A 24,071-nucleotide genomic window follows, 5' to 3' on the forward strand; every position below is an offset into this window, starting at 1 on the left:
GTCTAGGGAAAATGTGTTGCAGCACTCCAAAAGTGGATCATGTGGACATAGGTTTTCCTATGTTTTTAACCCGTGAGTGTGCTAAACAGCAGAACCCATCTCCAAAAATTCTGAATCAAAGGCTCTTCTTCAGTTATCTCCCTGATAGCTGAGTAGGCACACTAAGCAGTGTAGAATCATGGAATCTTTAAGATTGGAGAAGACCTCTGAGATCGAGTCAAACCATCGAACTAACTGTGCCATCTTCACCACTAAGCCGGGTCCCCAAGTGCCACATTACAAGTTTTCTGAACACTTCCAGGGATGGTGATTCAATTGCTTCCTCTGACAGCCTGTTCCAGTGCTTAGTAACCCTATCAGTGAAGAAATTTTTCCTAATATACAATCAAAACCTTCCCCGGCACATCATGAGGTCATTTCTTCTCACCCTGCCACTTTTTCTTCAGAAGATGGCAAACTTTCAGTCTAGGGATTCAACATGCATATAAACACACACATACCTCTTCTCAGGTGTTTTGCAGAATATCCATTCCACAGAGGGCTGGGGGTAACTCTCAGAAATGCACTTGATAGAATCTGATTTTTCCCTTTTCCTGAAATAGGGTTTGGCTGGTTTTTCTGATAAAAATCATGCAAATGTTTAAGAAAGATTAAATAATTTTGAAACACTGTTTTGTTTATTTTGAAGTACATAAAGTTTCATAGCTGTGATTTGTTTCAGGAGTTTCAACACTGAGGGAACAGAAAATGGTTTAGCCTTAAGTGCACTGCGGGTTGGTCTCATGAGCTTTTCAGCTTTGATTGCTAAATGCACAGCTTCCCTGTACCAAAAGCCTGCCTCTATATGCCAGGGGATAATCCCAAGGCTGATACTGAAAGGTGTTAATTTGCTGTGGTTGCTATTCATTTCACTGGGCAGGAACAACTGTGATTTTGAAATCACATCCAAGCTCGTCTTTTGGTGGAGTATCTGTTGAGACTACAAAATCTGTGCACAAAATGGGGTTTGCTCAGTCAGATCAGATACATGATGGAGACAGAAGGGGTGATAATGACTTCTGATAACCAGCAAACTTCTCTACTCTGCATCTGTAACCCAGAGGGAAATGATTCCTAGACAATTCCCAGTGTCCTGAACCTCTCAGGCACAGACCTGGACTAGGAACAAAAAATTTAATGTATTAAAACTGCTAAAGGTTCGACTCAAAATGAAAAGCACTGAGTCCAGTTTTGAGTAATCTTTCAATGAAATTGCAGCTGCCACATGTAAAAGTGACATTTTCCTCAGTCATACTTTCACTGTGGGCAAGGTGACGTGCTAAGGTGAAAGTAATAATCATGGCTTTGTCATTTCTTTCCTCATTTATGTCTAAGAGGTTTTTTTTACCTACAGAAATTCACATCCAAGTTGAAGGATTCACATCTAGCCTGAAGGGTTTTATAAGAGAGGTAATCATGACATTAAATTCACAGGACCAAAGAGAAAGCAATTCAAGCAATTGATATAGAAAAGACCTTTACCGACATTGTTTCAAACTATTCTTGCTTGCACATGTAATAACACTTTTTACCTCTAAAGACTAATTGGTATAGAGATGGCAATTCTTAATGAAAAGTTTAATACTTTATCCCCTCAATGAAGCTGTTAAAATTATAACTGAGGCACGCAGTAACACTTCAAATTAAACAAGGAGAGATTAGAGGTGACTTTTCTGGCACCAGAGAGAGAAAAAAAGTTAAACAGAAGAAATACTTTAAAAACAACTAAAGAGGGAAAACCAAATGTTGATTAGTTACAGTTTATGAAAACCAAGGCAAGTAATAGCGCTTGTTAAACCTGGAAGGGTTTGCTAGTCTTTTAGCTGTTTGGATTGAGGTTTTGCCTTTGAAATCTTTTTGCAGTTTTACATTTTATCTTTAAATTTATCCCATTCCAGACAAAATAATATAATCTTTCTATTCTGTTAAAAAAATCATGTCACTATGTGTCTTTATGGGGGTTTTTGAGATGTTTTTGGACACCTCTAGTTAGAAACAGAAGCTTGCACTTGGTTGCAGCAGTTGCCTTTGCATCAGAGAAGTCTCTTGTGTGAGCCTTGAGAAAACTCAATCAAATCCAGTCTCACTGGGAGCCTTTCAAAAAGTTGCACCTCACAGGAGCTCTGTCATGAGCATTTAACAGCAGCTAAAACCTCATCTTCTTGGGCACACTTGTGTTGAGCAGCTGCAGAACTGATAAGTTTTAAGTTTTGATTTAAAAGACAATGAAGAAGTCAAAGCTGGCACTGAGAAGAGGGACTCTTTGTTTCCCCTTTCCTCAGTGGACCTCTTGCCACCCACAGAACTGTAAAAGGAAAAGCAGTGCGAGAAGTGAGAGCCCTAGCAGCAGGAACAACTGGAAAAGTGGCAGCAGGTAAAAGCGTGACCAGAACATAAAAGGGAAATCCTGATCTGGTCCACATAACAACCAAGTTAGCAACACCAACAATAAACAGGTTAAAATGAAAGCAAACAAATCTAGCCCATGAGCATGGAAAGCACAAAAAAAAAAAAAAAAAAAAGCCACCATCAGTTTATCCCTTTTGACACAGAGGGGATTTTTCACAGGGGAGAAGAAAGCTTGTGCACATTTACATCCTTATTTGTTCATTTGCATGGTTTATTGACTAGAGAAAGCTGACTTACATAGTTTGTGGTTCTGACTTCAGCCACTGAAGACAGCTCCAAGTGCTATGCTAATCTAGGAAGATGCTTGAAGTGCAGCACATGAAAGCTTCACTGCTTTGACTGAACTTGAGCCTCTGCCCTTGAACCTATTGATGGAGTGACCCCTTTCATGTAGACATACTTACTTCTGATGAGAACAGGCACAACCACTGTGTAATTGCCAGTTTTACTTGTGACCAAGAGGGTGTACGTCCCAGCTTGTCCTTCTTTTATTTGGGAAAAAGCCAAAGATGCAATATATCTGTGAAACAGAAAGTTGTATTTGTCACACGAATATGAAGAAGGTAATATGCAACACACACAATTAAATGTTAGCTCTTTATCACTTGCAAAAACCCTTCAAAGACACTGGTATTCATTATTTACACTGTGCCCTTCAACCTGAAATACTTCCTTCATGTGTCTTCCTACACAAGCAGCACACAGGAACCTGCAGTCACAGTACCACATGCTTAATGCTGAGAAGCATTGGGAAGGATGGCCTTCCTGAGCTGGAGGCAGTTCAGGAGCTCCACAGCCAAATGCTTTACCTACAGTCTCATTCTACAAGTTTCCATGAGGAGGGAATTATGGAGCCTCAGGTTCCAGTCCAGGTTTGGCTGCGAGAGTCAGAATGCTGGTGCTGTTGTTCTTGATCTGCACTGTGAGCCTAAAAGCCACATAATTTTCATGCCTCTGTTTCTTTGGCTATAAAATCATAATTTTTCCTCAAGATCATGGCAAAGCTCAAATCCATCAATGTCAGAGACTGCCTGGAGACTCCCATGCAGGATGCCATACAAATTAAAAGAACAAGCTTATTTTAAAATGTTCTTAGTTTTAAGATTCATATGTGTACATTGATCTAAATGACAATCATTTAGATGACAATAATGTGCTTCTGGGTGACAACAGTTAAGGATTAAGAGATTGAAAAAGATAATGCATACATGAAATCAAACACAGGCACAGTCACAGAAAACATTCGATTTGCATTCTAAAAGAAAAGATCTCTTAAAGGATCTTTGATCTAGTACATCCCCTGACTTACCTATTCTCTGAGTCAAAAGAAAGTTTACAGGTTTTGCTCTTTTTAAAGAACCAAAAGCATGAAATTATATTTGAAATGCTCATTGTTATTCTTAATTCAATATCTTCAAATACATTGACTTCCACATTTTTTATTGTTTGGTAGATGTTCTCTGTTCCTTGAGAATTCAAGTAACACCCAAGATCTTCCAAAATATTAGGAACCTGCAATGCGAGAGGACAGACTGTTAGGTATTTATTAGCAGTTAGCTTTATTTGCTTTTTTTTTTTTTGCACTCAGATATTTTTAAAGGGTTCTATTTCTACCACCCAACCTATTAATAAATATGTGGAATTCTACTGCATGAGGAAACTCTATAGGGCTCCTGTTTAATTAGTCAATTCTGTTCTCTAGACAAACACCACAGAACAATCTTAGCCAGAACCATGATAAACTTCTGTTAGTGATACAAGTTATTCTTTACACTTGATTTTATTTTCTTTTGTTTAGAACCACAGGGAGACACAGAACTATAATGAAACCTTTCTGTTTGGAACTTGGATGCAAAGGCAGGGTCAGAATGTTGGGTTTATTTTAGCATCTCACTGCTTGTCACTGCATCATCTGGCCAGGCTGCTCCTCAGCTCCTTGGGGGCTTTACTGGGTAAGGAACAGCTGGATGCTGTCATGTTTTTCATTTCCTCACCCCTGTGTACAGCTAAAGGAGAATTGCAAACAGAAACAGAATCTTCCACAGTCATTCTGAAAGCCACCAACGGAATAGTGAGTCTCTGAGACTGGCTGCAGCAAAAGGTGGCAAGGAAGTAGCTCTGTCTGAAGATGAGCCCTAAATGTCTCCATTGCTTTGTTGGGTGAATTTTACTCTGCGTAAGTCTATAAAAGGACAGAGTTCATTGCATCCCCATTTTGTTTGGTTGGTTGGTTCTTCTCACGCCTCTCTCCTTTCTCCTTTCTCTTGACCTGAGAAGTACCCAGAAATAACAGCCAAATTCTGCCTTGTCAGATACAAGGACAGCACAACTTTGGCTGCTATATCTTCATTTGTTATTTGAATTACTATTCATTCATTCAGGAATGAAAAAGATTTCATAACACTTCCTTGAAACAAGAATCCTCAGGAAATATTTTAACCACAGGTCTCAGCTGATTTATAATTTAGTTACACATGATCTCCACCTGGTTTTCTACCACTGGGATTTAGAAGAAAATAAAATGGTATTAAATTCATTGTCCAGCTTTGGTGTTGAAGTCAAAGTTTGGACCTGACAGCGATTTATGGGCTTTGGTGGTGGGAATAGAGGGTGGTACAACTTTCTGTCAGTCCCAGCAGCTGTGGCACACACCCCCTATGGCCTTGGCAGTCTCCTCTTAAGGGCACATATTTTTATATATATTTTAACACTGATATATTGCCAACAATATCCAGCAATATTCAGGCATGCTGATATAAGATAACATCAAGATGTCAATAAAAAAGCCAGTTTTAGAGAAAACTGGTACTTAACTATTCACAGTTTCAGGGCCTTAATTTTCAGATATGTATCCCTCTAACCTACTGGTGCCATATTTGGCATAACTCTAGATTTTGTCTGTGATGTCCTCACATTCTAAAGGTTTAGGGCATCGTAAGTTTCTGGGAAGGTATCCTGGAGTGGACAGGAACATTTTATAAGCAACTTGTTCTCTATTATATCACCTTAGGAGCTACTGATGTCTCTGGTGCTTCTGAACCTTCATCCTTCTGGCTGATAAACCCACACGTGATCTCAGATGTATTTTGAGTCATTGTAGAAGTGAAAGCAACTGCTGTCATAACAAAAACTGCAAAACAGAAATAGAAAACACATGCAATAAAGTCTAGATCTCTGCTATGGGACGGTAGTTTTAGTTAAAATACAACAAAACGAAAGATTACATCTTAAAAAAAAAAAAAGCCAAACTGAATATACAGACATACTGTATGAATATGCTAACTCTGCATTTGTGTATTGAAGCTGAGTGGAAGCTCTGTTTGGAGAACCTTTCAAAAGCACAGGCACATCAGACTTTACAAGCATGTCCCATAATATTGCAGAGAAAGTCTAAAGACAAAAGACACTCTGTGTTATAGAGGTTCCTTTAGAAACAGCATTACCAAACACAGATGCTCTCTTGCACTTCCCTTTTGCATCCTTGTGCTGGAAAGCACCAAACCTTGCAGCACCAAACTCTGCAGCACGGAGATGGAAGACGATCATGCCCACTGTGAGATGGAGGATGATCATGCACCTTCCTTCCCACAGAAGGCAAAGGCAAGGACTGGGAAAATGAGAACCACCTGCTGTAGGAGATCAGGTTTGAAAACATCTAGGGAATATGAAAGTGAACAAGCCCAAGCGACCTGATGAGATGTGTCTAGAATCCTGAGGAAACTGGCAAAGGAAGTGGATAAGCCCCTATCCATCACATTTGACAAGCTGTATCAGTCCTGTGAAATTCCCACTGATAAGAAAAGGGAAAACATAAGTTGCCTTTTCAAAGAGGAAAAAAAAAACGACCTGGAGAACTACAGGACAGGCAGTCTTGGTGCCTGTCCAGATTATGGAGCAGATCCTCCTGGAAACTATAAGTCACATGGAAAATTAGGAGGTGACTGGTGACAGCCAACATGACCTCACTGAGAGCAAATGGCACCTGGCAAATCTGGTCAATGGATGGATGGACAAAGGCTTGATGTCCAAGCAGAGAGCAGTGACAAGCGGTATTCCTGAGGGGTCAGAACTGGGACCAATATGTCCTAACATCTCTATCAATGACATGCACAGTGGGATCAAGTGCACCCTCAGCAAGCTTGCTGATGACACCAAGCTGTGTGCTGCAGGCAACACACTGGAGAAGGGATTCCATCCAGAGGGACCTGGGTTGGCTTGAGGGGTGAGCCTGCGGGAACCTCGCGATGTTCAATAAGGCCAAGTGCAGGGTGCTGCACCTGGGTCAGGGCAATCCCAAGCACAGACACAGGCTGAGTGAAACATTGATTGAGAGCAGCCCCGGGGCAGAAGGGCTCAGTAATGTTGTGGATGAGAAGTTCAAGATGAGCTGGCAGTGTCCAGCTGCAGCACAGAGAGCCAACTTCATCCCGAGGTGCATCAGAAGCAGCGTTGGCAGCAGGTCAAGGGAGCGGATTCTGCCCCTCTGCTCTGTTGTGAGACCCCACCTGCAGTGCTGTGCTCAGCTCTGGGGTACAGAGGGACATGGAGTCATTGGAGCATGGCCAGAGGAGGGCCACAAAGATTATCAGAGGATTATCAACAATTATCCCTTACGGAGACAGGTTGAGAGATTTGGGGCTGTTTAGCCTGGAGAAGAGAAGGATGCCGTTCAGCACCTTGCAGGCACCTGAAGGGGGCTAGAAGAGAGCTGGAGGGGGGTGTTTTACAAGGGCGAGGGGGAATGTTTCAACTGAAAGAGGGCAGGTTTAGATTAAATGTTAGGAAGAAATTCCTCGTTAGGAAGGTGTTGAGGCACGGAATGAGGCTGCCCAGAGGAATTGTGGATGCCCCAAGTAGCAGAAGTCCTTTATCCTTTTGCGTAAAGAGCAGTGTGAGAAAGCTTCTGATGCCTCAAAGGCATCATCTCTCCAGAATGCTTCCTATAAGCCTTTCTGCAGGACTGCCGCTTCAAAGGTCACCTTTCAGCTTTAAAGGAGCAACAGTAACCGTGTTCCCACCACTACACCAAACAGAAGGAAGACTGTACAGCTGGCTGGGTGAAACGTGTCTGATTTCCATTAATTCCCTAAAGCCAGCCATCAACAGTACAAATAAGCAGTGAATCATAAAATAACTTATTTCTCCTGGCAACCTGAAATTTTTCTGCCCTCAGGCCTTGGCGTTTTGCTTTGTTTTCTTTATTTTTTTTTCCCCTCAGTTCCTGAGATGGTTGCACATAAAGCTAGGTGCAGAGTTGAAAGAAAGAAAGAAAGTAAATATATCACAAAGAACTTGAAGGATGAATATGATGAGTGTCTTCCTGCAGGCAATGAAGGAGCAAAACTGGAAGCAGGAAGAAACAAGTTAGAGTTGGGGCCATCTCCTCCTTGCCATTTGTATCTTCTGGAACTGTCTGAGCTCTGAGCTGGCAACACTTTGACAATCTCTTCTCCTTGTCAAAGTGTATTAAGGCTGAGACCTTCTCATTCAGGCACACAACATACACTTCATTTTGGTTGCCTCCTTTCCACAGCATGCACGGGCAATGTGCTGCTTTTGCAGATGTCTGAGTAAAACCCTGTGTGTTACCCCTAAGAAGGATGAAAGTGATTTCTTTGTGGAGACATGTGTCTCCATCCTTTGGCTATAAAAATAATAATGGCACTTCTTGAGTCGGAGTGCCAGCGGGCAGCTGAAAGGCAGGCATGCATCAGGTATCTACACCAAGCACGCTGAATTCCTTCCATCAGTGCAACTCAGGTTTCTAGCTCCCCCCCTATCCTTTCACCAGGTCTATCTCTGCTCAGCATTCTCCACTTCTGTTGGTTTGTTGGCTGATTCTTCCACCCTTTTCAAAGCAGAGACTATTCACCTTGCTCATGGCCAGGGATTTAACTGATGGAAACCCACCTATTGTCCTCTGATTTCTAAAACACACCAACAGAAACCACCTGAAAATATGACCTCAAAATCTCAACTCATTTGGCTTGCTGAGCATTCCCTTGCTTTATGTTCCTGATTTGTGAATAATTTAAACTTCTGATTGTACAAGCTAAGCCAGTGTATCCCAATGTGACATGATTCCACTTTGCCCATGCTGCCTTGTCAGAGGGAGCCTAAGGACACAGCAGAAGAGGGGAGGGTGTACTTAAACACCAACAGGGAGCAGATTTGCAGCCAAAAGTTAGACAGCTGTAGCAACCAGACTGTGAGTGAGACATGCAAACAAAGTGTCAGATGAGCTGGAACTGCAGCTGTACAGGATGGTGTGAGGGACTATGCTGGAAGCAGTGAGCACCCTGACCCCCTCATGTGTAAGTAAATGTGACTCCTCTTCTGTAATGTAAACTGCAACAGCTTGCCACTGCTGTGGTGCACCTTTATTCCTGTGAAGGATTTTAGGGTAAGGGAGGATGTTTTGAACCTGACATAATTCCAGATGCTTTACAGCGAGAAATGAATGAGTAACATGATAGTAAGATGTATTTAGGTGATACTGAGTGGCCTAAATTTGTGTAGGTCTTGAAGAAAATAGAAAATTAGAGCATGAATGAGCCTTTCAGCAAAAGTAAAATCAAGAAAAAAACCACTGGGAAAATGATAATGTTCTGATTTGCCATCTTGATCTTTCAGCTTCTACATGGCCTCTTCAAGGGCTGCTGTTATGGTCTACACATCAGCCATCTTCCTGAAAACCCAAATTAAGAACTGCAGAGACTGAAAGCACTGGGTAAAGAATATCAAATATGTAGCATGCATAATCATATTGTCTATTGCTGAACTAGAATGAAGCTGAAATGAAAATAAATTGCTGCCTCTGAACAATGTTTGTTTATGCCTGCTTTCCATCTTCATTATCTTTTTATAGGTTATACAAAATTAAAGGCAGTAGGAGCAATCTTGCTCTCACTGCAGTCAGACAAACATCTAGCTGCCAAACATCTAGCAGCTAAGATTTCACCAAGATATGTTGGCACATACTTGGGGCAATGCCTGTAAAAGGCAATGAGAGCTTACGTGTTATGGTGCTGACAAGAAAGGTCTGAATCTACTGAAGAGATACCAAAATAAGAAGCTCTCTTTAAGCTAGTTCAGCTACCAGATGAATGCAACTGCTTCCAAAAGTTTATTTTCAAATGGGACCTGACAAAAATAGCCTTTGGAAGACTGGGAAAACCACTCCAAAATATGCTGAAAGTCTGAGTTAACTAGAAAGACAATAGCTTGGAAACTGGAGAACTGTGAAAGATGAAAACCTTTCTCTTCATACCAAGGGATGCATCTTGTATTTGTATTCAGCTCAGGGTGCTTAATATTTTACATAGCAGCCAGGCCTTCCCTAGACATACAACAATCTTCCACTCTGCTTTACAGCCCAGAAGATTTACATAAAGCAAAGTATGATTTGGGTCTTCTTTGGTTTCTGACTATGTCCTCTGAGTGTGACTCTGGATTAACTTTCTAAAATTTTCTTTGTGATCAGAGGAGGTCAATAGATCCTCTCTTCCCGGAAAACTGTTATGTCTGTCATGACTTGTCAGAAAAAAGTCTCCAAAGTAGTGGCATTAAGCTCATGGATGAGCTTAATATTCATTCATTAACTCTTTAAAACCTCCACTTTTGCATATGGTAGACTTTTTCTCAAATCACCCCCAGAGTGGTGGATCCTGAAGTGAGAATTTTACTCAATACAAATATGCTAGAAATCAGAGGGAGGCAGGACAGGTAAAAAGAACCGATCTTAAACTAGTTCCTATCTTTTAACCATATCTAATTTCTCTCTTATCAAACTTAACTTTTGTCCTTCTCATCTTTTTGCATATCTTTCTTCCTCAGCATCTTCACCCTTTCAGCTTAAATAACTCCCAGCTCAGAAAAATATGCACCTTGTTCATTCTTGTATGATGATAGGGCCAGAAGTGTTGCTCTGTGTTTTGGAATAATAACCATGCTAGAACAGGGTTTAACAAGCAAGGTGGGTGACAAGATGCCTCTGCTGCAGCTCATGCTAATTGTGACCAGCTGTTGGAACACTGCCTGGGATATGTCTGGGTCAGGAGCAGTCATTTATCTGGTCTTACCTGTTGGTTACAATAAATGTCACGTGAATTGATTTAATTATTCACAGTCGTGTTCAAGCACGATTGAGATTTGAGATGGAAAGAAGACTATAGAGTGTGATGGCTCTGTGTGGAGGGTTTGGAGAGAGGGGACGAGAATCTCTAGACTTGAATCACTGAGCAAGACAGCAGAGAGAAAGTGGAGCAGGGGAGGTTGTGTAGCTTCATAAAGTGCTCAGTTTGGGTCTGTGTACTGAGTCAAAAACGAATAATGGGGTCCAACAGTGACACTATCCAACATCCTGGAACGTCACTGTCACCCGCCAGTCTGGTTCACCACGGCCTGCAGCCCTTCGCGTGGATTATTTTTGCACCTGCATCTGCCCCCACCACCTCCCCTGCCCTCCCGGCTGCTCTCCCACCTGCGCCACCCGTGCAGGCAGGCCGCGCTGTTTGTCCGGGCAGTGTCCGTGAGTCAGAAAAGGACAGCGACCTAAGAATAGAAAAGGTGTTGGTGCAGAACGGGCTCTCCTCCTCCTGCAGGCTCGAAGAACGTGGTGTTGAGGTTACGGTCCGTAAGGAGTACTGCGATTCCTGCGGCAGAGACTGGAAGGGACTGTAGTAGGAGCACTGCGGTGATTCGGACTGATCAGATGAATAGGGTTTGGTATTGTAAGAGGGCAGGAGGTTTTATGTCGATTGCAGTTGGGATGAAGTGGATTGCCCCTAGGACTGAGGGGACACCAGCCAGGTTAGGGAGAACGCGGGCCCGCTGCAGTTGGGATGAAGTGGATTGCCCCTAGGACTGAGGGGACACCAGCCAGGTTAGGAGAACGCGGGCACGCTGCAGTTGGGATGAAGTGGATTGCCCCTAGGACTGAGGGGACACCAGCCCGGTCCGCAGGGGCTGCGGCGGGGCGGGCGGGCGGCAGGGGGCGCTGCGGGCCCGCGCGGCCGCCCCGCGCATCCCGGCGCTGCCGCGGGAATGCCGGCGGGACACGGGCCGGAGGAGATGCCATGCTTTTGTATGTTCTTAACGTGACACAGAAATGACTTGTAAATTCTTTCATGCATTAGTCAAATGGCTGATGACTGACTTCATTTTTTTTTTTTTTTTTTTCCCATGGAATCTCCAGCAAACTCTTTATTTTCTTTTTTTTTTTTTTAATTGAAAGACAAAATCTTAAAAATACTTCAGAAAGTTAAGGAAGAGTCCAGAACACGAGTCTTTTGAGGAGCAGCTGAGGGAGTTCAGCCTGGAGGAAAGAAGGCTAATGGGGGACCTTATTGGTCTCTACAACTACCTTAAAGAAAGTGTGGTGAGCTGGGGATCAGCCTCTTCTCCTAGGTAAAAAATCAGAGGATGAGAGGAAATGGACTCAAATTATGTCAAGGGAAGTTGAGATTGGATATCAGGAATGATTTCTTCAAGAAAGGTTGGCCATGTGTTGGAGCAGGCTGCCCAGGGTAGTGGTTGAGTCACTGTCCTTGGAGGTATTCAAAAGACCTACAAATGTAGCTCTTCGGGACATGATTTAGTAGTGAATTTGGCAGTGCTGGATTAATGCTTGGACTTGATGATTTTATAGGTCTTTTCCAATCTAAATGATTCTATGATTCTCTAATTTTGAAAAAAAAATAGAAAAAAATTCGAGTTTTCTTTTCATAAGAACAACTAATATAGTAAAATCTTCTTTCTCAGAAGAACACCTTCATGTAGGTTGTGCCCCTGTTTATTAAAGTGGCTTCAAAATGATTTCTTCAGAAGATATATTAAACTAGAACTTGCCACAGTGGGTAAACCATTTCTCTGCATCCAGTGTAAGTCTCAGCAAAGGGTTTTGCTGGTTGATAACATCCATCTTATGCCAGTTTCTGTAGTGAAATCACACTGTCTCTCTTAAGAAGTTTGCTTCCCTAGTTCTCCCAAATTTAATCTATGCCTTAATCTACAAGATCTTCTTCAACATATGAGAAACAGAGAAGTTTCCTCAATCTGCCTCAGAAAACTACTGCCAAGACCCACCTACTACAACCGAGCCCGACACAAGCAACAGGGAAAACTCCGTCCATTCTGTTCAAAACTCTATATTTTAAATTTTCATCATCTTTTCATCAACCCTTTGTTTTCAGGTCCCAGATGAAAACAGCTGCAAGAATTTGCTCTTTCATGATTTTTCTTAAGAAATACCTAATAACTTGGTCACTGTTTTCAATTTTTCCTCTGTCTTGTTATGTCCTAAGAAATTTTGGTACAGATTTCAGCAAGCTTCATCTTTTGGATAAAAATATGCTTTTCAGTGCTAATACCTGTGTTCTTAGAGGAGGACAGTCAGCAGCCCAGCCTAAGGCTCATTGCAGACAACTTGTAAATTACACAGAGATTTTATCAAAGAATAATTCAGATGGCTGAAGCTTTCAAACAAGGTATCACATGGGGCATATATTTTACACTCCTCTGTTGGAAAACCAGACAAAAACTTACCCCAAAGAACAGGCAGCTGTGAGTCAGCATATACTCCTGTTTTTACTGATTACTTATGGGTATGTCAGATTCAGTGCCTTATGTAGCAACAATAAGCTCACAATGAGAGGAACTGCAGGAGTATTTTTTTCATTATACTATTACATATCCAGTGTTATTGATTCATTTTGCCATAGAATTTATTGCAGGCCGATATCCAAACCATGTCTTGTGATAAAATAGTGATTTCAGCATTCATTAAGTTAAGAAGAAAAAACAACGTAGTTTGCTCAGGTTGGTGCTCCCAGGAACCTCACTGAAATCCCTGCTGCTTTAGCCACATTTTGGGTGATTCCAGCCACTTGTGATTCAGTTTGCAAAGAATAACTGGGACTTCTGAGGACACCCTTTTTTAGGAAGTGGCTGAAAAGTGGCTGAAAATACAGTGAACCTCAGCTACCATGGCAACCTCTCTGAGGAAGAGCCTATGCTGTGGCTGGTTCTTCTTCTGCTTCTTGTCCACATCTTCCGTCCTCTCAAGGGAGCTTCTCCTTGGCTCCCACATCACCTTTCCACCCCACTAAGTATGGTGAACAACGAACCACATTAGGAGGAGTTTTGCCAGCAGACAGAGCTCCTTTGCCTCTACTCAGCACTGTCAAGGACACACCTGGAGTCCTGTGCCAGGCTGTGGGCTCCTCAGTGAAAGAGAGACATGGGCATACTGGAGTGCAGTGCAGTGGAGTGCCACAAGGACGATTATGGGATAGGAACATCTCTCCTACGAGGAAAGGCTGAGAGAACTTGGGCTGTTCAGCACAGGGAAGAGAAAGCTCAGAGGCACAAACACCTGATGGGAGTGTGCAAAGAGGACGGAGCCAGGCTCTCCTTGCTAGTGCTCAGTGACACAGAGGCAATGAGCAGACTTTTCCACCATATGGGCAACCAAACGTGGACACACATTGCCCAGAGAGGTGGTGCTTTCCACCCTCAGAGGTATTGAAATTCTCCCAGGACAGGATCCCAAGCAGCTGGCTTTAGAGGGCTCTGCTTGAGCAGTGGGGTTGGACCAAATGACCTCCAGAGGTCCCTTCCTCAACTCTGCTGTGATTGTGTGAACAACTGCACAACTTTGTGGGCAAAGAAGCACTGGTGTGATGCCACCACAGAGGCCTCATACAAATCAGAAAGTGGCACTGGGCTGTCCTTATCCTTGACTGTTCCCTAGAGGATGTTGGCTCATGGGAATGGCATGTTTGTGCTGTTAAGAAGCTGGATAGACAACCCTGAAGTGAGGTAAACAGATCCATCTCATCTAATGACATAAGTAAGTTTGCTTTAACTCTTTTTTTTTAAACTGCTCTGTGTTTAAGTACTCCAGTCTCATTACCCAACACACTGTAGCACTTCTACTGACATTAGTGGAATTATTAACTTCTTGCAAGCAAAGGCTACTTTAACTTAAGTATCTAAGGGTAGAGGTATAAGAGTCCTCACACAAATTCAAGAAGGAGAAAAAGGTCTGCCTGAAACAGAAATGAAAACAGAAGGTGTCAGATAAAGAACTGATACTCCTTGTCATCCTAGTCTGGTAAAACTTCCCTTTTAAATGAAAACAAGTTTCTATAATTGACTAGATGATACTATCCTTACTTTCCTGGAAGAGGGAATGAGGAGGGAGCACAGAAGGACTGAGATGTGCATGGAGGAAGAATGGACAGAAAGCGGGAGAGTGGGAGGGAAGAATTTTTCTGCAAAGTAAGAAAAGACAAAAATAAATCTGAGATATTTGAAAAAAATAATCACAGTTGCTATTTGGAACTAAATATGGTTAAAATAAACAAAATAAATACTAGTTGTTCTTATTTGTCTCATTAGGAGGTTAGGGTTAAAAGCAATTGCAATTCCGAAGCGGTTGTACAAATGTAAAATCCAACATATTCCTTATAGAGCATGTTGTAACAATAAATCACTTTTCAAACTAGCCCTTCTATCTTACACTTTAGAAATCTTATCTGCCACCAAAGGAGTAAGTGCCTGCAAGTAAGTGTTATTGTCTTTTACAACAGTAACAGAGCCAAATACCCAGGCAATAAGCTAGCTTTTCTGTCTGTTTGCCCTGCTCATTTTTTAAGCAGTTTTAAAGGAAGATTTTCAGAAAACCTAAATCAACCCAGAGATCTAAACCATCTTCTCAGCTGAAATGTGAGTTTCATGAAGTTTCAGGTATTTTGAGAGGTACATTTTCAGAAGCCTGTGAGCAGGAGGTGCTCCATGCCATATTATTTTGGGGGTCATTATAGGAGGGGCTCCTGCAGCAGGACAGGGTGCCCACAGCCCTGCTCTGCTGACAAACCTGCCTCTGCTGAGCAGCCACAGCAGCAGCAGCACCCACCCAACACTGGGTGAGATGTGGGGACAGCCCTGGAAGTCGGGCTGCACTCTGGGCACCTTTCTGCTTCTCAGCACCTTGGAATATGGGTAACCAGAGGAATTTTCTGGAGAAAAGAAGGGGAAAAACAAATGGCTCCAAACCTCACAAGAAACAAAACACCCATAGTTTAAAGTTGCATTTACTTCCATTGGAATACAACTGTTTTCCTCCACAGTCCTTTCACCTTCAGGAATCTTCAGAAGTGATACCTTATCTTCTGATCCATGAAATATATGGTGATGGATGACCATGAATATGTGGTCTGCTGGGCCAAACAGTTTCCCTGAGTGAGCAAACCATGTACTGGCCTTATCCAACATTCACAACCAGCTTGCACCCAAGTTTTTGCATGTTTTGGAAAAGAGACAAGATCAAACTTGATTCCCCCTGGGGTGCTCATTGATTTCACCTCCCTGCCAGTGGCAGGGCTCAGTGCCTGAACTTGCTCTGGAATGTTTGTCAGCTGATTTGTTGGAGAGAAATCAGTGTATTGCTGGGAGTAGAACAGATCCTGCAGGTGGCTGGGTCCCACACATTTCTGGGTTCTCCTCCAAAAGAAACATGCTGGCCCATCTCATGTTTTCCAGGATCTCTGCCATAGGAATTTAATGGACACTTATATGTTTGTGAGGGAATTTTCAGCAGTACTGCCCTATAATTTTTGTGCAGTCAGACACACCATAATCTAATCTGGACATTGTTGGGATCTGAGTTTGCAGTCCTTGCTCATCTACAATTTCCTCTCATTTCCCAGTCACAAGGAGATCTTAGGCAGCTTCTCACATCTTCATTTCTCTCAGGTGCCCTGAAACTGGGTTTCATGAACATCTCTCAGTAAGAAAGGGGTGCAATTAGAAAAAAAAGGGAGCAGAAGTGGTTGTCAGGGGAAAACTTCCTCTGATGAGAAAGGTCACTGAAAATTTCTTTTTACAAAATTCTCCAATTTGTAAAACACTAAACTATTACTGCCTCTGTTCCCAGGCCCCATCCATGCTCCTACCTCATCCATTAATGCAAGGCTATTTGTATGCTAGATAACACTCCCTTTAGCCACAAACTCTTGTTTGGGATGACCAGAAGAATGTAAGATGAGAAACTGGAATAGTGCTTTTAATGTATATAGTTCTATTTACCTATATATTGTATTGTGTATATTGTTTTCTGAAGTTCTTGGGATTAAATTCCTTGCTGCTGGGGAGCATTTATTTGCAGCAAGTAACACAGGCAAGATGCTTGTTCTTTCTTGAAACTTTTGCAGTTCTGAGCCTGTAATTTTAAGACTGATCTGCTGCCTTAAGTCTAAAGAAATACTGTGGAGATTTCCCTACAGGTGTTATTATTCTTTAGCTTTCCTTTGCTGGTGAAGTTTTGCCATTTCTGATGGCACTGGTTCATCATACGGATACCATCTGTTGTCTACACAATTTATTACTCAGTCTTATCTCCAGACACAGATTCTTAAAGGGAACACAGAATTTTTTAAGAAAGTATATATAATTCATTAAATGCTTCACATTATTTACACCAAAATTGTTTTTAAGAGTGATTTGTTAGAGACACGTGTGGAACTAGCAGTTCTCAGGATTTTTGCTGTCAAGTCTGTCTCTGATGCTTCAGATCCTCACTGTTTTGTATGTCCAAAGGCATTTGCACTTTTTCCCTACAATAGCCAGCCTTACGAGAAGAAACACTGCCTCCCTGTACACCTTGCCTTGACTAAATAATATCTCAGCAGAAAGAACATCAGTCCTCCCAGAGGATAATATCTTGGGGCTCTCACACCTTTTGCTCTCTCTGCAGAACTGTCTCTTAGCCATGCTGACAGGGCCCTTTGGACACCATCACATCCCAGATGCTAGTAACTTTTATTTATTTTGTTAGGCAGCCTGCAAAAGTAGCAAAGTCCAGTCAAGAAGAAAATACAGAAATCCCTCTTTGACAGGGTTTGCTTAGTAGTATGAACAGTCATGCAAAGCACGAGATCATAAATTATTCATTTTCACTTTTACTCCACCTTCTCTTCAAATAGCTCACGTAGACTTTCAACCATGAATGAATAATACCTAACAATTGCTCTTTGAAGTAAATATTATTATCTCTGTATATGGAGCTAAAAATGGACCACAGGTTGTTAAAAAAACTTTCTCAGGTATGCACCAGCACTATATCAATCAGGAGAAAAACATGCACTCAGTCCTGGATTTTGAATCAGCAAGATCATTTTTGATAGGAACAAGCCATTAATTTTAGAGAAAAAGAGTTTCAGGTATTTGAGATGGAAACAAATGCTATTTCCTTTTTTCTTAACAGTTAACTGCTGGGCTGGTTTTCAGTAGAGGAAAACAAACTTTAAATTCCAAAACTCTTCACTCAAACAGTACGCAAAGGTACTTTCTATATATTAATATCAGGCCTTCTATTTAGATCATTAAACAACAACAAAAAAAACCTGATAAGAAAATGATGCATCATTATATTTCTCTCTACTAAGGTATCTGATTTACAGACTATTTATGTGGGAAATTGCAGGTATATTATTTAAGTGTTCAGGTCAAACTAGCATTAACAGCAGGAAATACATTTAAATCAGAAGAAAGAGAACAAAAAACCCAAAGTAATTTAAATACTTTTTGCCTTGAGCATAAAATGTGTCAGATGCAGTAAGAGCAAAAGCCAGGCTGGGCTGGGAGAGATTAGGGTGATGGGAGGAAGAAGAGCATCTCCAGATGAGAGCAGAAAGATAAGACACAAAATAAAAGATTCAAGAGAAAAAGAAACAAAAGGGGAAAGAAAGATGTGAAGGGATGCAGTGAGAGCGGGAAACGGAGAGGAAAGGGCCTGAGGAGTGTGATGAGAAGACCTCACCTGTGAGCTGAACTGGAGTTCCAGCGGAGCCGCCCTGGGGCCAGCTCGCTGTCATGGCTGGTGGTGCCCTGCAGTGCCCTGGCCCCGAGTGAAACTCAGCCTGCAGGTGGTTGCCTTAACGGTGCTTGACGCTGCCCACAGTGAAACCACTTCTTCAAAAGTGAGGGCTCAAGACCTGAGCCACAAGGAAATGGCTGTGGGACGTGGAGAAGAGGGGCCTCTCTGGGGGTCAGGGAGCATCTTCCTTCTGTCAGAGGATGCCTGCACCAAGCTGAGCAGCTGCCTCCACTTCAGCTGCTCAGTCTCCAGTCCTTTGCTCGCACTTACCAAGACATATTTTCTCCTGTAAATTCGTGTTTTCTCACTTCAACTCTTGTTTTTGAAGCAGTTACAATTTCTGCTTTCACATGCTGGCAGCAAGCATAATTTCTACAAGTCCCGATGAGGGGAAGAGCAAGTGTTTTGCCAAATCTGCAGAGCTCAAAAAAAAAAAAAAAAATCCAAATGAAGTTAGTGCAACGCCACGGGAATACCCTGCCACATCTGTCATGGCAGGGAGGTTTCCCATGCTTGGTGAGCACTTGCTCTGCTGGTGACAGAGGACCTGCTGTGGTCACCTCCGAGACCCTGGGGGCAGGGAGTGGGCTTGTGGCACGGGGCTGTGCTTATACCAGGGGGAACAGGGAACTGTTTGCAGGAAGGTTCAAAGCGAGCCACAGCTGTTCTGAAGCTGTTACACAGATTACTTGTCTAGGGGATAAAAACAAAGGCCTCCAGGCTCAGACACGAGCCTGTAGAGGCAGAATCCCTCTGTCCTCAGCCTGTCCCTGCTTGCCACCTTTCTCGGAGTTTAGTGGTGCTTCAGGAGCTGCCTCCTCATCAGCTCCAGGTTGCTGGTGTGCAAGAGGTGGAACTGGCCCTGGTGTAGCTGAACTTGCTGGTGTCAGCAAGCCCTGCTGGTTTGTACCAGCACAGGACACTGCAGAGGGGCAGACAGATCTCCCTGCCTTGCACAGCTGTGCGTCAGAGTCACCGGGCAGAAACCGCATCCACTTCTAAGGATTAAGCTCGAGCATCTCCCTATGATCCCCCAGGACAGACCAGTGGATTTTTATCATTTGCTCAGCTGTTATATTTTATATATAAAGTGATATTTTTTGTTCATTCAGTTGTTATTTTTACTTGCCAAGGGCTAAGCATTTGTTCTGCAATTGTTCAGAACCTGGATACAAAGAATCCCTAAGTAAATAAACTCAGTGCTGGTAAAGTGTTCTCAGAAACATCTCAGAGATTATATTTAGAATTTTTATTGATATCTGCCTGATATCAATAATAAAATACCTTCTGCATTAGGGAAGTCACAATAAAAATGTAGATGAATCAGAACTAGACAGACATACCATAGCTAAAAGAAAATACAATAAAACATCCTGAAGGTAACTGCAGGGGCAATGGGGCACAGAGACCAGCATTGTTCATGGATATGAATGCATGATCTCTCACAAGACTGCCTTAGGCACACTGACTGAGTCAATGGCATTGTACTGTGGTGCTCAATACAAATGTGTGTGTTTTGCAGTGCAAAGGCAGGAGCTGAAATGATATGAAAATTAGGGAGGTACACATTTGCAAGGATGCAAAAATGAGAAAAGGAAGCATAGGATTCCACGGGCAATAAAGAAATCGATGCAAACAGGAAAATACCATGCTGGAAACAAGCTTTTTTGGCTGGAAGGTTGCCCCTTTTTTTCCCACAGCCTGCACTGGTATACAGTCCCTCAGCATGAATGAGGTTTTAAGACACGTCTGAAGATTGTCTAGTCCAGTGCTATACTCAAAACATGATCAGCTAGTACAGGCTGCCCCAGAGCACATCCAGTACAGTTTTAAATACCAACAGGGATGGAGAGCCCACAACTTTTCCTGGCAATCTATTCAGCACTTAAACACCTCACAGCATAAAAATGTTTCCTGATATTCAGAGTGAACTTCCCCTGCTACAGTTTGTGCACATTGCATCTGGTCCTGTCACTGAAATGAGTCTGGCTCCCCCATCAGATACTTATACACATTGATAAAGTTCTCTCCAAGCCTTCTCTTCTACAAGCTAAAAGCCCCAGCCATTTCACTCCCAATCCCTTACCAGATACCCCAATCCCTTATCATCTTAAAGAGAAAAAAAAAAAGACCAAAGGAACTACAGACCAGCGTAGTCAGTCTCAGTGTCTGTCAAGATCATGGAGCAGATTCCCCTAGAAACTATTAGAAGGCACATGGAAAACAAGAAGGTGATTGGTGACAGCCAAAATGACTTCACTAAGGGCAAATGGCACCTGACAAATCTACAGGTGGCCTTCTACAATGGGGTTACAGCTTTGGTGTGTGAGGGAAGAGCGACTGACATCATTTACCTGGACTTGTGCAAAGAACTGGCCGCTGGCCTGCATGAAACTTTGTGTCTAAACTGGACAGACATGAATTTGACAGAGGCACCAATCGGTGGACAAGGAATTGGCTGGATAGTGGCTTCACACTAAAGGAATTGTAGTCAGTGTCTTCACATCCGAGTGGAAGTGTGCCTTGTGCCTGAGGGATCAGTGTTGGGACCAAATCAGTTCAAGATCTTTACCAATTATCTTTACCAAGTGTTTTGTACTTCCCTGTACCCCTTTCATCCTACACATATAGACAGGTTTTGCCCTCAGTTTGTACTTCTATTCTGAAAAGAACAGACATCTATCCCAGCCACTGAGTGCTCACTGTCAGTAGGGTAGCCTGGCAAAGACCTGTCTAAACACATATCCACCAGGCAAGTGGATCCTTGTCCTCTGATTTAAAACTGGCAAGTGACCTAAGTGCTTTGATTTCTCTTCCACCTGATGCATTCAGCACCAGTAGCTGTTAGGATTCCACTGAAGACATTTTGCTTTTTTGTGATCCTGACAAGGAGAAACTACCACTTAATAATGAAAATCTGTTGCTGGTGATTCAGCTGATCTGGTATCAGAAGCCTTAATGTTTATGTCAGGTTTTCAGTGTGAAAGCTTCTGTGAAACAACCAGCTAGGACAGTTCATATCTACTGCACTAAGCCAAAGCATATTTATAAATTCTGCCATATTAACTTATTCCTAAAGACACTGGACTGGGGTCCGAAAGGGTTCAATGAATGTATCATACACATGTTTATGACAGTAAAGCGTTCTTTGAGTGAGCAGGGCTTTTTTCCACCATGAGAAAATGGTTTCTGTTATCAAGTATTTTATCCAGCTTATGTCACATCCTGGTTGGCCTTCACTGCAACGGGTAGATAAAGCCTATGCCAGTGGGAGCATTCTCCAGCTAAGCCATACCAGCACAGTGAAACTAGACTTATATTTTAGTGCTCCTACTAATTTTAATTCTAGCTTAGGGCAAAGACCTCCCCCCCATACATTATTAATATAAGTGTTAGCATACATTATTAATGTAGGTGCTAGCAAGAGCACTTCAGGGTCAACTGCTGATTTGTGACTTAATTTGAATTCAAAACTTCACTGAGTTGAAGTGAATTTTTTTTTTTTTTACACATGAATAGGAGTCTGGTTGGGAGCAACACTTGGTTTCTTCCAGACAGTTAGTAAAGATAACTGCCCAGTTAGGGATCCATGGGTATTGCCACAGCAGGTCAGTGCATGCAGTCCAATATCCTGACTGCCATATTAGTAATTCTCAAACATTTCAAAGACAGATAAAAAACTCCCTAATTTTATGGAATAATCTGCTCAAGAGTGGCAATCTCTTCCTGACTTCAGACAGTAGCTGGTGTATAGCCTGAAGTATCAGGTTTTATTTGAAAAAAAAAATTAATTATTAGCAATTATGAAAAATTTATAAACATTAAATTCTCATCTAATATTACTGTGGACCCTGATCACATCTGTTTTTTTCTTAATTATATACTATAACAGTAGACTTTAAAAGTTAAATTCAGATTATGTGAAAACTTTGTTTAGAAGTATTTCCCTTGATCTGTTTCAGTAATACCAGGGCCAGTTTTATAAGTAGAGATAGTATCTTCTAATAGACCCAGCTGATTCTGTTGGAAAAAACCCAGTGTTCACACATTACTTTTTCCAACTACTTGGTTGGTTAAACAAGATTCCTACCTACAAAACTTGTCTTGCCTATACCTTAAAAGAAAGTCAGCTACAGTAACTCTTTCCCTTCTAAAAGTATTGTTATTCATTTGCATTATCTGATGCCAGCCTGCACTTAAGGATCTGTTTCCACATGATTTAATAAACATGTTAATTCTGGGTTGACACAAAGAGAAACTGTCACTCTCGATAGCAAACATGGCTTTCTTTCGAGTGGTTCAAGTGTTACAGGGGGAGCTACTTGGCACTTGCAAGATGATTTGGCTGGAAAAAAAGAGCTCTTGGCAGATGTTTCCTTTCCAAGGATTCCTCCCTTCCCCCGATTTTTCATCTCCTAATGTTTGATTCTGCCTTTCTGGCACAGCTCATACAAACTCTGTCACTTGGCCATGGCTGCAGGCGTGCATACAGCAGTATTTCCCCCTTTCTGGGTCGAAAAGCACACCGCAGTTATCACTTAACTACAAAGTGGGACAAGACCCAGGGGTATCTATCTCTTTCTCCTTCCTCTTGCTTCCTGAATTTCATGCAAAGTACAGCAACACTCTGCACAGAGGTGCCAGCTGCGATGATCAGGGGACCTGGTTTTGTGAAAAAAATGACATCATCAATCACTCCTTTGCAGGCATGCATAGCACACCTCCATGCACTTCAGGAAGCAGGGGAGCAAGCTGAAGCAGACAGAGAATGGTCTGTGGGCCTCCTCAGCACTCTGGCTGACCAGCAGGAACAGGCAATAAAAATCAGAATCTGGAGAAGACATGATTAATGAGAAGATGTCAGGCTCCCATACGGACATTCACTTCCTGCTGGTCAGTCTTCAGGCCATGTCCTTGTATACAGTGAACAGAAATGAAGGGACAGGGGAGATGAAAGCTTGCCAGAGTCACAAAAAGAGGCTCATGCCACCTTGAGCCTCTTCCTATTATTGGTTCTGCTCTACTGGACAAGACAATGTAGAAAAGGTGAGGGACATTTCCAAGCTGGTTTGCTGTTTAGTGGCTGAGGTACAGTACTTAGGCTGACTTTGTGGGGAAGAACCCCAACATTCTTGGCACCACAGTGCACACCTCATTGCTGGGTGGGCACTCAGGCTGGCAGGGTCATGCACTACTGCCCAGCCCACTATCTCAGCTCTTCCCACATCCAGTGGGAATGTTTTGAACCTGAGCTACAGCATACAGATAGAATAAATGTGGGTCGGGCGTACACAAGCCCGTTTGTGTCCTTGTTCCTAACCTCATCGTGCACATGTAATATTAGACATGTGCAGAGATCAGCAAAAAGAGCTGTGGGAAAAGCAGATTCACAAGGCTGAAAACACAGGTTAGAATACACTTTGCGATGGGAGTGGCTATGCATCTCAAGTCTTTGCTTGGAAGAATAAACTTCATGTTCAACCAGTTTACCCAGAAAAGGCATTACCCTATATGTATCACCAAATCTCTTGTAAGATAATTTGATACCATTAAATCCACAACAGTAAAGATCCAGACAAAGGGCCCACAGATCTTGGGAAAACTCTGGGTGAAAGCTGAGATTTTTCTTCTCCCTTACTAACATTTTTGTGCCTCCCTTTCAAACCACCTCATGTACATACAACTTTTCTACCCAGTCTGACCTCTGGGGAGGGAAGGGATTTTTCCAAGGGACATCATTCCT

The 24,071-nt window shown here is 42.4% G+C and overlaps 1 protein-coding gene across 1 annotated transcript in view; it reads right to left on the reverse strand.

Annotated features, from left to right (window-relative positions):
* The window catches only part of FLT3 (fms related receptor tyrosine kinase 3), a 42,596-nt gene extending 24,214 nt beyond the window's left edge, over window positions 1-18,382 (reverse strand). Inside the window, exons 1-5 of the mRNA XM_063150480.1 lie at window positions 18,272-18,382; window positions 5,454-5,578; window positions 3,758-3,960; window positions 2,853-2,968; window positions 501-618 (exon numbers count right to left, since the gene is read on the reverse strand). Coding sequence (XP_063006550.1) covers window positions 501-618; window positions 2,853-2,968; window positions 3,758-3,960; window positions 5,454-5,578; window positions 18,272-18,326 — 617 coding nt within the window. The 5' untranslated portion in view covers window positions 18,327-18,382. The remainder of the gene's footprint in view (window positions 1-500; window positions 619-2,852; window positions 2,969-3,757; window positions 3,961-5,453; window positions 5,579-18,271) is intronic.
* Between the last annotated feature and the right edge of the window lie 5,689 nt (window positions 18,383-24,071).

This window comes from Melospiza melodia, chromosome 2, assembly GCF_035770615.1.
Source record: "Melospiza melodia melodia isolate bMelMel2 chromosome 2, bMelMel2.pri, whole genome shotgun sequence".
Taxonomy (NCBI): domain Eukaryota; kingdom Metazoa; phylum Chordata; class Aves; order Passeriformes; family Passerellidae; genus Melospiza; species Melospiza melodia.